This window comes from Procambarus clarkii, chromosome 24, assembly GCF_040958095.1.
Source record: "Procambarus clarkii isolate CNS0578487 chromosome 24, FALCON_Pclarkii_2.0, whole genome shotgun sequence".
Taxonomy (NCBI): Eukaryota; Metazoa; Arthropoda; class Malacostraca; order Decapoda; family Cambaridae; genus Procambarus; species Procambarus clarkii.
In genome coordinates, this window is record NC_091173.1 from 6,351,397 (window position 1) to 6,365,424 (window position 14,028).

Here is a 14,028-nt window from a genome sequence, read left to right on the forward strand (position 1 = left end):
AAAACTCGTGCGAGGCTTCACGTAAGATGACGAAAACTCGTGCGAGGCTTCACGTAAGATGACGAAAACTCGTGCGAGGCTTCACGTAAGATGACGAAAACTCGTGCGAGGCTTCACGTAAGATGACGAAAACTCGTGCGAGGCTTCACGTAAGATGACGAAAACTCGTGCGAGGCTTCACGTAAGATGACGAAAACTCGTGCGAGGCTTCACGTAAGATGACGAAAACTCGTGCGAGGCTTCACGTAAGATGACGAAAACTCGTGCGAGGCTTCACGTAAGATGACGAAAACTCGTGCGAGGCTTCACGTAAGATGACGAAAACTCGTGCGAGGCTTCACGTAAGATGACGAAAACTCGTGCGAGGCTTCACGTAAGATGACGAAAACTCGTGCGAGGCTTCACGTAAGATGACGAAAACTCGTGCGAGGCTTCACGTAAGATGACGAAAACTCGTGCGAGGCTTCACGTAAGATGACGAAAACTCGTGCGAGGCTTCACGTAAGATGACGAAAACTCGTGCGAGGCTTCACGTAAGATGACGAAAACTCGTGCGAGGCTTCACGTAAGATGACGAAAACTCGTGCGAGGCTTCACGTAAGATGACGAAAACTCGTGCGAGGCTTCACGTAAGATGACGAAAACTCGTGCGAGGCTTCACGTAAGATGACGAAAACTCGTGCGAGGCTTCACGTAAGATGACGAAAACTCGTGCGAGGCTTCACGTAAGATGACGAAAACTCGTGCGAGGCTTCACGTAAGATGACGAAAACTCGTGCGAGGCTTCACGTAAGATGACGAAAACTCGTGCGAGGCTTCACGTAAGATGACGAAAACTCGTGCGAGGCTTCACGTAAGATGACGAAAACTCGTGCGAGGCTTCACGTAAGATGACGAAAACTCGTGCGAGGCTTCACGTAAGATGACGAAAACTCGTGCGAGGCTTCACGTAAGATGACGAAAACTCGTGCGAGGCTTCACGTAAGATGACGAAAACTCGTGCGAGGCTTCACGTAAGATGACGAAAACTCGTGCGAGGCTTCACGTAAGATGACGAAAACTCGTGCGAGGCTTCACGTAAGATGACGAAAACTCGTGCGAGGCTTCACGTAAGATGACGAAAACACGCGCGAGGCTTCACGTAAGATGACGAAAACACGCGCGAGGCTTCACGTAAGATGACGAAAACACGCGCGAGGCTTCACGTAAGATGACGAAAACACGCGCGAGGCTTCACGTAAGATGACGAAAACTCGTGCGAGGCTTCACGTAAGATGACGAAAACTCGTGCGAGGCTTCACGTAAGATGACGAAAACTCGTGCGAGGCTTCACGTAAGATGACGAAAACTCGTGCGAGGCTTCACGTAAGATGACGAAAACACGCGCGAGGCTTCACGTAAGATGACGAAAACTCGCGCGAGGCTTCACGTAAGATGACGAAAACACGCGCGAGGCTTCACGTAAGATGACGAAAACTCGTGCGAGGCTTCACGTAAGATGACGAAAACTCGTGCGAGGCTTCACGTAAGATGACGAAAACTCGTGCGAGGCTTCACGTAAGATGACGAAAACTCGTGCGAGGCTTCACGTAAGATGACGAAAACTCGTGCGAGGCTTCACGTAAGATGACGAAAACTCGTGCGAGGCTTCACGTAAGATGACGAAAACTCGTGCGAGGCTTCACGTAAGATGACGAAAACTCGTGCGAGGCTTCACGTAAGATGACGAAAACTCGTGCGAGGCTTCACGTAAGATGACGAAAACTCGTGCGAGGCTTCACGTAAGATGACGAAAACTCGTGCGAGGCTTCACGTAAGATGACGAAAACTCGTGCGAGGCTTCACGTAAGATGACGAAAACTCGTGCGAGGCTTCACGTAAGATGAATGTACATAGTATTTCCATACAAAAAAAGATGGCCGATGACAACGATGCCAATAATGAAGAGTTTTGTCTCACTAGAACATTAATAATATAATTCTGCGCACACGGTCATTGTAACGTAATCCAGACGTTGTAAAAATGTTCTAATGCAATGTTCATCTTATTGGTGAGCAGGAATTGTGTCGTCTCTTTCCATCTATTCACACTTTCCATACATCATGTATATGCAGTAACACATTTGCTCAGGAGGGGAAACATAGCTATAATCAGTGTTCCAGTTTTATGCTGCTAAACAGCACTTAAACCTATTTAGGACGTTGTTCCAACATTATAGCTTATGTTGGAATACGGCATAGTGGTTGAATACGGCATAGTGGTTGATACGGCACAGTGGTTGATACGGCACAGTGGTTGAATACGGCACAGTGGTTGATACGGCACAGTGGTTGAATACGGCATAGTGGTTGATACGGCACAGTGGTTGATACGGCACAGTGGTTGAATACGGCACAGTGGTTGATACGGCACAGTGGTTGAATACGGCACAGTGGTTGATACGGCATAGTGGTTGAATACGGCACAGTGGTTGATACGGCACAGTGGTTGATACGACACAGTGGTTGAATACGGCACAGTGGTTGATACGGCACAGTGGTTGAATACGGCATAGTGGTTGAATACGGCACAGTGGTTGAATACGGCATAGTGGTTGAATACGGCACAGTGGTTGAATACGGCACAGTGGTTGAATACGGCACAGTGGTTGAAAACGGCACAGTGGTTGAATACGGCACAGTGGTTGAATACGGCTCAGTGGTTGAATACGGCACAGTGGTTGAATACGGCACAGTGGTTGAATACGGCACAGTGGTTGAATACGGCACAGTGGTTGAATACGGCTCAGTGGTTGAATACGGCACAGTGGTTGAATACGGCACAGTGGTTGAATACGGCACAGTGGTTGAATACGGCACAGTGGTTGAATACGGCACAGTGGTTGAATACGGCACAGTGGTTGAATACGGCACAGTGGTTGAATACGGCACAGTGGTTGAATACGGCACAGTGGTTGAATACGGCACAGTGGTTGATTGATACGGATTGCGAGGTTGTTAGTGAGAAATCTCTGGGCACATCTAATAAGATATCTATTGATAATATTTTGTTGCCAAATGCAGACAGTAAGTCACAATAACGGGGCTGAAAATTAGACACCCGACCCACACATCTGAAAATGAAAGATTTAACTTTTTTTTTACATTTAATATTAAATGTATTATGGAGATTTTAAATAACTTTTACTTGACCATTATCAAGTCAAAGTTTTTTAAGAGCTCCATAATACATTTAAGAGTTATAGTCTGATTTTACATGTTCGAAACCTGTTGGAAAATGGTCTTGTGACGTTGGAGGAATTAAGGGTAACTAGTGAAGCCCTCACTAGTGACCAGAGGCTGTGAGGCAGTGTTGACCAGACCACACACTAGATGGTGAAGGGACGACGACGTTCCGGTCCGTCCTGGACCATTCCCAAGTCGATTGTGACTTGAGAATGTGGATCATTCTCAAGACAATCGACTTGAGAATGGTCCAGGACGGACCGAAACGTCGTCGTCCCTTCACCTACTAGTGTGTGGTGTGGTCAATATACTTTAGCCACGTTATTGTGACTCATCGCCTGCATGTGGGGCAATGTTCCATCAGTGAGAGATCCCCTCCGCCTCGAGTACCACACGGGACTCACTCCACTCCTCTTCAACTCTCCCTCTTCACCAGCTGAAACTCTTGTGAACCTAAATCAAATATTATAAGTATTTTTGTCTATAAAAGCCAATGATCTTGTTACCAGACGCTCAATCTTGTGGGAATATACTATTATTCCTTAACTAATTAACAAACTTGTGATTGAGTTTTCTATTATATTTTGCTTAGAGCTGAGAGAAGAGAAACTGATCGATGATTGGTTATTGACTGAGGTTCTTATCTCTTGTATATTGGTGAATACCACACAGAAAGAATAAGACCCAGAAAGAATACAGCACAGAAAGAATACGACCCAGAAAGAATACGACCCAGAAAGAATACAGCACAGAAAGAATACGACCCAGAAAGAATACGACCCAGAAAGAATACAGCACAGAAAGAATACGACCCAGAAAGAATACGACCCAGAAAGAATACGACCCAGAAAGAATACAGCACAGAAAGAATACAACCCAGAAAGAATACAGCACAGAAAGAATACGACCCAGAAAGAATACGACCCAGAAAGAATACGACCCAGAAAGAATACAGCACAGAAAGAATACGACCCAGAAAGAATACGACCCAGAAAGAATACAGCACAGAAAGAATACGACCCAGAAAGAATACGACCCAGAAAGAATACGACCCAGAAAGAATACAGCACAGAAAGAATACGACCCAGAAAGAATACAGCACAGAAAGAATACGACCCAGAAAGAATACGACCCAGAAAGAATACGACCCAGAAAGAATACGACCCAGAAAGAATACAGCACAGAAAGAATACGACCCAGAAAGAATACGACCCAGAAAGAATACAGCACAGAAAGAATACGACCCAGAAAGAATACGACCCAGAAAGAATACAGCACAGAAAGAATACGACCCAGAAAGAATACGACCCAGAAAGAATACAGCACAGAAAGAATACGACCCAGAAAGAATACGACCCAGAAAGAATACAGCACAGAAAGAATACGACCCAGAAAGAATACGACCCAGAAAGAATACAGCACAGAAAGAATACGACCCAGAAAGAATACGGCACTGAAAGAATACGACCCAGAAAGAATACAGCACAGAAAGAATACAGCACAGAAAGAATACGACCCAGAAAGAATACGACCCAGAAAGAATACGACCCAGAAAGAATACAGCACAGAAAGAATACGACCCAGAAAGAATACAGCACAGAAAGAATACAGCACAGAAAGAATACGACCCAGAAAGAATACGACCCAGAAAGAATACGACCCAGAAAGAATACAGCACTGAAAGAATACGACCCAGAAAGAATACAGCACAGAAAGAATACAGCACAGAAAGAATACGACCCAGAAAGAATACGACCCAGAAAGAATACAGCACTGAAAGAATACGACCCAGAAAGAATACAGCACAGAAAGAATACAGCACAGAAAGAATACGACCCAGAAAGAATACGACCCAGAAAGAATACAGCACAGAAAGAATACGACCCAGAAAGAATACGACCCAGAAAGAATACGACCCAGAAAGAATACGACCCAGAAAGAATACAGCACAGAAAGAATACGACCCAGAAAGAATACGACCCAGAAAGAATACAGCACAGAAAGAATACGACCCAGAAAGAATACGACCCAGAAAGAATACAGCACAGAAAGAATACGACCCAGAAAGAATACGGCACTGAAAGAATACGACCCAGAAAGAATACAGCACAGAAAGAATACAGCACAGAAAGAATACGACCCAGAAAGAATACGACCCAGAAAGAATACGACCCAGAAAGAATACAGCACAGAAAGAATACGACCCAGAAAGAATACAGCACAGAAAGAATACAGCACAGAAAGAATACGACCCAGAAAGAATACGACCCAGAAAGAATACGACCCAGAAAGAATACAGCACTGAAAGAATACGACCCAGAAAGAATACAGCACAGAAAGAATACAGCACAGAAAGAATACGACCCAGAAAGAATACGACCCAGAAAGAATACAGCACTGAAAGAATACGACCCAGAAAGAATACAGCACAGAAAGAATACAGCACAGAAAGAATACGACCCAGAAAGAATACGACCCAGAAAGAATACAGCACAGAAAGAATACGACCCAGAAAGAATACGACCCAGAAAGAATACAGCACAGAAAGAATACGACCCAGAAAGAATACAGCACAGAAAGAATACGACCCAGAAAGAATACAGCACAGAAAGAATACAGCACAGAAAGAATACGACCCAGAAAGAATACAGCACAGAAAGAATACAGCACAGAAAGAATACAGCACAGAAAGAATACGACCCAGAAAGAATACGACCCAGAAAGAATACAGCACAGAAAGAATACGACCCAGAAAGAATACAGCACAGAAAGAATACGACCCAGAAAGAATACTGCACAGAAAGAATACGACCCAGAAAGAATACGACCCAGAAAGAATACGACCCAGAAAGAATACGACCCAGAAAGAATACGACCCAGAAAGAATACGACCCAGAAAGAATACGACCCAGAAAGAATACAGCACAGAAAGAATACAGCACAGAAAGAATACAGCACAGAAAGAATACGACCCAGAAAGAATACAGCACAGAAAGAATACGACCCAGAAAGAATACAGCACAGAAAGAATACGACCCAGAAAGAATACAGCACAGAAAGAATACAGCACAGAAAGAATACAGCACAGAAAGAATACGACCCAGAAAGAATACGACCCAGAAAGAATACAGCACAGAAAGAATACGACCCAGAAAGAATACGACCCAGAAAGAATACAGCACAGAAAGAATACGACCCAGAAAGAATACAGCACAGAAAGAATACGACCCAGAAAGAATACAGCACAGAAAGAATACGACCCAGAAAGAATACAGCACAGAAAGAATACGACCCAGAAAGAATACGACCCAGAAAGAATACAGCACAGAAAGAATACGACCCAGAAAGAATACAGCACAGAAAGAATACGACCCAGAAAGAATACAGCACAGAAAGAATACGACCCAGAAAGAATACAGCACAGAAAGAATACGACCCAGAAAGAATACGAGCCAGAAAGAATACAGCAAAGAAAGAATACGACCCAGAAAGAATACAGCACAGAAAGAATACGACCCAGAAAGAATACAGCACAGAAAGAATACGACCCAGAAAGAATACAGCACAGAAAGAATACGACCCAGAAAGAATACGACCCAGAAAGAATACAGCACAGAAAGAATACGACCCAGAAAGAATACGACCCAGAAAGAATACAGCACAGAAAGAATACGACCCAGAAAGAATACAGCACAGAAAGAATACGACCCAGAAAGAATACAGCACAGAAAGAATACGACCCAGAAAGAATACAGCACAGAAAGAATACGACCCAGAAAGAATACAGCACAGAAAGAATACAGCACAGAAAGAATACAGCACAGTAAGAATACGACCCAGAAAGAATACAGCACAGAAAGAATACAGCACAGAAAGAATACAGCACAGAAAGAATACGACCCAGAAAGAATACAGCACAGAACGAATACGACCCAGAAAGAATACAGCACAGAAAGAATCCAGCACAGAAAGAATACAGCACAGAAAGAATACGACCCAGAAAGAATACGACCCAGAAAGAATACAGCACAGAAAGAATACGACCCAGAAAGAATACAGCACAGAAAGAATACGACCCAGAAAGAATACAGCACAGGAAGAATACAGCACAGTAAGAATACGACCCAGAAAGAATACAGCACAGAAAGAATACAGCACAGAAAGAATACAGCACAGAAAGAATACGACCCAGAAAGAATACAGCACAGAAAGAATACGACCCAGAAAGAATACAGCACAGAAAGAATACGACCCAGAAAGAATACAGCACAGAAAGAATACGACCCAGAAAGAATACAGCACAGGAAGAATACAGCACAGTAAGAATACGACCCAGAAAGAATACAGCACAGAAAGAATACAGCACAGAAAGAATACAGCACAGAAAGAATACGACCCAGAAAGAATACAGCACAGAAAGAATACGACCCAGAAAGAATACAGCACAGAAAGAATACAGCACAGAAAGAATACAGCACAGAAAGAATACGACCCAGAAAGAATACGACCCAGAAAGAATACAGCACAGAAAGAATACGACCCAGAAAGAATACAGCACAGAAAGAATACGACCCAGAAAGAATACAGCACAGAAAGAATACGACCCAGAAAGAATACAGCACAGAAAGAATACAGCACAGAAAGAATACAGCACAGAAAGAATACAGCACAGAAAGAATACGACCCAGAAAGAATACAGCACAGAAAGAATACGACCCAGAAAGAATACAGCACAGAAAGAATACAGCACAGAAAGAATACAGCACAGAAAGAATACGACCCAGAAAGAATACGACCCAGAAAGAATACGACCCAGAAAGAATACGGCACAGAAAGAATACGACCCAGAAAGAATACAGCACAGAAAGAATACGACCCAGAAAGAATACGACCCAGAAAGAATACGGCACAGAAAGAATACGACCCAGAAAGAATACAGCACAGAAAGAATACAGCACAGAAAGAATACAGCACAGAAAGAATACAGCACAGAAAGAATACGACCCAGAAAGAATACAGCACAGAAAGAATACGACCCAGAAAGAATACAGCACAGAAAGAATACAGCACAGAAAGAATACAGCACAGAAAGAATACAGCACAGAAAGAATACGACCCAGAAAGAATACAGCACAGAAAGAATACAGCACAGAAAGAATACAGCACAGAAAGAATACGACCCAGAAAGAATACGACCCAGAAAGAATACAGCACAGAAAGAATACAGCACAGAAAGAATACAGCACAGAAAGAATACAGCACAGAAAGAATACAGCACAGAAAGAATACGACCCAGAAAGAATACGACCCAGAAAGAATACAGCACAGAAAGAATACAGCACAGAAAGAATACAGCACAGAAAGAATACAGCACAGAAAGAATACAGCACAGAAAGAATACAGCACAGAGAGAATACGACCCAGAAAGAATACGGCCCAGTGGTTGGTGGTGAGGATGATTGTGATGGTGGTAGTGAAGATTATAGTGACGGTGGTGGTGAGGATGATGGTGACGGTGGTGATAGTGATGATAGTGGCGGTGGTGGTGAAGATGATAGTGACGGTGGTGATAGTGATGATAGTGACGATGGTGGTGAGGATGATTGTGATGGTGGTAGTGAAGATTATAGTGACGGTGGTGGTGAGGTTGATAGTGACGGTGGTGATAGTGATGATAGTGGCGGTGGTGGTGAGGATGATTGTGATGGTGGTAGTGAAGATTATAGTGACGGTGGTGGTGAGGATGATGGTGACGGTGGTGATAGTGATGATAGTGGCGGTGGTGGTGAAGATGATAGTGACGGTGGTGATAGTGATGATAGTGACGATGGTGGTGAGGATGATTGTGATGGTGGTAGTGAAGATTATAGTGACAATGGTGGTGAGGTTGATAGTGACAGTGGTGATAGTGATGATAGTGGCGGTGGTGGTGAGGATGATTGTGATGGTGGTAGTGAAGATTATAGTGACGGTGGTGGTGAGGATGATGGTGACGGTGGTGATAGTGATGATAGTGGCGGTGGTGGTGAAGATGATAGTGACGGTGGTGATAGTGATGATAGTGACGATGGTGGTGAGGATGATTGTGATGGTGGTAGTGAAGATTATAGTGACGGTGGTGGTGAGGTTGATAGTGACGGTGGTGATAGTGATGATAGTGGCGGTGGTGGTGAGGATGATAGTGACGGTGGTGATAGTGATGATAGTGACGATGGTGGTGAGGATGATTGTGATGGTGGTAGTGAAGATTATAGTGACGGTGGTGGTGAGGATGATGGTGACGGTGGTGATAGTGATGATAGTGGCGTTGGTGGTGAAGATGATAGTGACGGTGGTGATAGTGATGATAGTGACGATGGTGGTGAGGATGATTGTGATGGTGGTAGTGAAGATTATAGTGACGGTGGTGGTGAGGTTGATAGTGACGGTGGTGATAGTGATGATAGTGGCGGTGGTGGTGAGGATGATAGTGACGGTGGTGATAGTGATGATAGTGACGATGGTGGTGAGGATGATTGTGATGGTGGTAGTGAAGATTATAGTGACGGTGGTGGTGAGGTTGATAGTGACGGTGGTGATAGTGATGATAGTGGCGGTGGTGGTGAGGATGATAGTGACGGTGGTGATAGTGATGATAATGACGATGGTGGTGAGGATGATAGTGACGGTGGTGGTGAGGATGATAGTGACGGTGGTGATAGTGATGATAGTGACGGTGGTGGTGAGGATGATAGTGACGGTGGTGATAGTGACGATGGTGGTGAGGATGATGGTGACGGTGGTGATAGTGATGATAGTGACGGTGGTGGTGAGGATGATAGTGACGGTGGTGATAGTGATGATAGTGACGATGGTGGTGAGGATGATAGTGACGGTGCTGATAGTGATGATAGTGACGGTGGTGGTGAGGATGATAGTGACGGTGGTGATAGTGATGATAGTGACGAGGGTGGTGAGGATGATGGTGACGGCTGTGATAGTGATGATAGTGACAGTGGTGATAGTGATGATAGTGACGGTGGTGGTGAGGATGATAGTGACGGCTGTGATAGTGATGATAATGATGCTCACAATAGTGAGCCAACTCGGTCGACTCTGGCCACAAATATATTAAATTAACTCCACACAAAAATGTTTGTCGAAAAATGCTAAATTAATTTCCTTGGTGTGGCTCTTCTTCTTTCCTGCCACTGCCCCTCTCCTTGCCCTCTCACTTCCTCTCCCACTCTCTTGTCTCTTCCTTCGCACTCCTTCCTCTTTCCTCCTGTCCTTCTCCACTCATACCAGCTGTCTCCTCTCACTCCTTCACTCCCACCGTCTGCTTCCTACTTCATCTCTCTCACACTCAGTTCTTCTGTTCCCTCTCTCCCTCCACCTTCCCTTTCTCCACCACCAGCTGCACTCTCCTCCCTCACACTCTACCTAATACTCCTCTACACGCCTCTTGTGGACTTACTGGTCTCCGAGGGCGTTTTCTCCTTGTGTTAATAAGAGAAAATGACTTCTTCATTATTAAGTCTCTTCTATATGGGATTCTTTCCCACCTTCTTGAATCTTCTCAGTTTTATGAGAAGTTTTCTTCTCTCTCACTGTCTTGGTTTAACTTTTATCAGAATGACTCTTATGTTGATATTGACGGTGTTGGTAGAGAGGCGGGTCATATGTGTGTGTACACGTGTACCAGCGAGCTCCTCATACCTGTCCTCCCTCCTCCTCCCATGACTCTCTAAACATTCCCAGTTCAATTTCAAAGACAAAATGAACTGATGACATCAATGGACAACAATACACAAAGCCGGAAATAACTTTACACCATCAAGTGTCTTGACTGTTGTGTAACTATTGTGTTCACCATCCCCTGGGTGACTGTGATCTCTCTAAGTGTTCACCATCCCCTGGGTGACTGTGATCTCCCTAAGTGTTCACCATCCCCTGGGTGACTGTGATCTCTCTAAGTGTTTACCATCCCCTGGGTGACTGTGATCTCTCTAAGTGTTCACCATCCCCTGGGTGACTGTGATCTCCCTAAGTGTTCACCATCCCCTGGGTGACTGTGATCTCTCTAAGTGTTCACCATCCCCTGGGTGACTGTGATCTCCCTAACTGTTCACCATCCCCTGGGTGACTGTGATCTCTCTAAGTGTTCACCATCCCCTGGGTGACTGTGATCTCTCTAAGTGTTCACCATCCCCTGGGTGACTGTGATCTCTCTAAGTGTTCACCATCCCCTGGGTGACTGTGATCTCCCTAACTGTTCACCATCCCCTGGGTGACTGTGATCTCCCTCACTGTTCACCATCCCCTGGGTGACTGTGATCTCCCTCACTGTTCACCATCCCCTGGGTGACTGTGATCTCCCTCACTGTTCACCATCCCCTGGGTGACTGTGATCTCCCTCACTGTTCACCATCCCCTGGGTGACTGTGATCTTCTCCAGTCAACCCAACTAACTTAATTGAGGGCGATGGTCACCAGTCCGAGGAAGCCTAAGTGTCACGAGGCTTTGAATTTCACTAAAGCACGGAAGGTTTTGACGCATCCCAGCCGCTGGTGCGGGCCGGGATGCGTGGGATGGGTTCAAGTGGTTCCCGAAGCGAAGGAGAAGTTGTCAAGGTGGCAGCAAGTGTGGACACTTACCTGGAGACTGGCAACATCAGTAGTACAAGAGTGCCAAGTGCCAGGAACCTTCGCCACAAACCCTGCAGCAGTTCTAAAGATACACGAGAGTATAGAAGCAGCAGCAGCAGAAACTGTGGCAGCGGGCCTTGGCAGACGGCCTTTGTATCTGTCTCGTAAAGATCTCCTCTCCTCCCACGAGGCGCTGAACGCCGCCACCGACAATCTTAGCGTTTAAGATTTAGCTTCCGTGTGAATGAAGACTACAACCTGCACTCGTACATAATTTCGGTACTTATTGAAATTATAGCACAAGAAAATTAACTCTTGTTGGGACTAAAGCATCGTTCTCGACAGGTTAGGAGAGTCGCCCAGGTTCATACGCTTTATGGTTAGGCAAAAGCGCTCCATTTTTTACACAGGTCAAATCTTAGGAAGAGTCTGGCGGCCTATAATGCCCCGTACACTCTCCAGGAGCTGAGTTTATACACCATCCTGGTCAAGAGGATATGTGTGTGTGTGTGTGTGTGTGTGTACTCACCTAATTGTACTCACCTAATTGTGCTTGCGGGGGTTGAGCTCTGGCTCTTTGGTCCCGCCTCTCAACCGTCAATCAACTGGTGTACAGATTCCTGAGCCTATTGGGCTCTATCATATCTACATTTGAAACTGTGTATGGAGTCAGCCTCCACCACATCACTTCCTAATGCATTCCATTTACTAACTACTCTGACACTGAAAAAGTTCTTTCTAACGTCTCTGTGGCTCATTTGGGTACTCAGCTTCCACCTGTGTCCCCTTGTTCGCGTCCCACCAGTGTTGAATAGTTCATCCTTGTTTACCCGGTCGATTCCCCTGAGGATTTTGTAGGTTGTGATCATGTCCCCCCTTACTCTTCTGTCTTCCAGTGTCGTGAGGTGCATTTCCCGCAGTCTTTCCTCATAACTCATGCCTCTTAGTTCTGGGACTAGTCTAGTAGCATACCTTTGGACTTTTTCCAGCTTCGTCTTGTGCTTGACAAGTGTGTGTGTGTGTGTGTGTGTGTGTGTGTGTGTGTGTGTGTGTGTGTGTGTGTGTGTGTGTGTGTGTGGGTGTGTGTGTGTGTGTGTGTGTGTGTGTGTGTGTGTGTGTGTGTGTGTGTGTGTGTGTGTGTGTGTGTGTGTGTGTGTGTGTGTGTGTGTGTGTGTGTGTGTGTGTGTGTGTGTGTGTGTGTGTGTGTGTGTGTGTGTGTGTGTGTGTGTGTGTGTGTGTGTGTGTGTGTGTGTATGTGTGTGTGTGTGTGTGTGTGTGTGTGTGTGTGTGTGTGTGTGTGTGTGTGTGTGTGTATGTGTGTGTGTGTGTGTGTGTGTGTGTGTGTGTGTGTGTGTGTGTGTGTGTGTGTGTGTGTGTGTGTGTGTGTGTGTGTGTGTGTGTGTGTGTGTGTGTGTATGTGTGTGTGTGTGTGTGTGTGTGTGTGTGTGTGTGTGTGTGTGTGTGTGTGTGTGTGTGTGTGTGTGTGTGTGTGTGTGTGTGTGTGTGTGTGTGGGTCTAAGGCCTACACACCACTGGACGCTGGAGGGACACTGAGGCCGCCACAGCAGCTTACTGACCGTCCACCAGGAATACTTTAGTCCTCGACATCGTCCAGGACTAAAGTTAACGGTGTTAACTTTAATTCTTTTGTTAACAATGTTAATTTTAGCCCGTATTCTCGGTATATATACACACACAGTATACGGATACTCGATGTTTATATCCCGGTGACTATTTCAGTTGAAGCACAGAGAATATATATTTTTAATTTTAGTTAATTTTTAAATTATCTTAACATTTATTTCTTTATTTGAGATTTGAATATTTGCTCAGTTGCAGACGATGAGTCACAATAACGGGGCTGAAGATATGATGACCACACCACATCAGAAGATGAAGAGACGAAGACGTTTCGGTCCGTCCTGGACCATCATCAAGTCGACACGATCGTCTTGATGATGGTCCAGGACGGACCGAAACGTAGTCGTCCCTTCATGGTGAGGTGTGTGACTTGGTCAACATTTGGTCAGTTATTTCTATGACCAGTTTGTGGTACTCCAGTGACAACCCGCCAAACACACACCGAAACTACGACGTTGGTACAACGTTCGAGCAAGTTTTAACACCTCCTAACCAGTTATAACAACCAATATAGCAAGTTGTAACAAAATTCTAA

The 14,028-nt window shown here is 45.1% G+C and overlaps 1 protein-coding gene across 1 annotated transcript; it reads left to right on the plus strand.

Moving 5' to 3' along the window:
- Positions 1 to 3,566: 3,566 nt before the first annotated feature.
- LOC138368226 (trichohyalin-like) lies at positions 3,567 to 12,020 on the plus strand. The gene is made up of 4 exons (XM_069330761.1): positions 3,567 to 3,671; positions 3,945 to 7,543; positions 7,625 to 8,666; positions 11,769 to 12,020. The coding sequence occupies exons 1-4, from the start codon at positions 3,567 to 3,569 to the stop codon at positions 12,018 to 12,020; spliced, it is 4,998 nt and encodes a 1,665-aa protein (XP_069186862.1).
- The last annotated feature ends 2,008 nt before the right edge of the window (positions 12,021 to 14,028 follow it).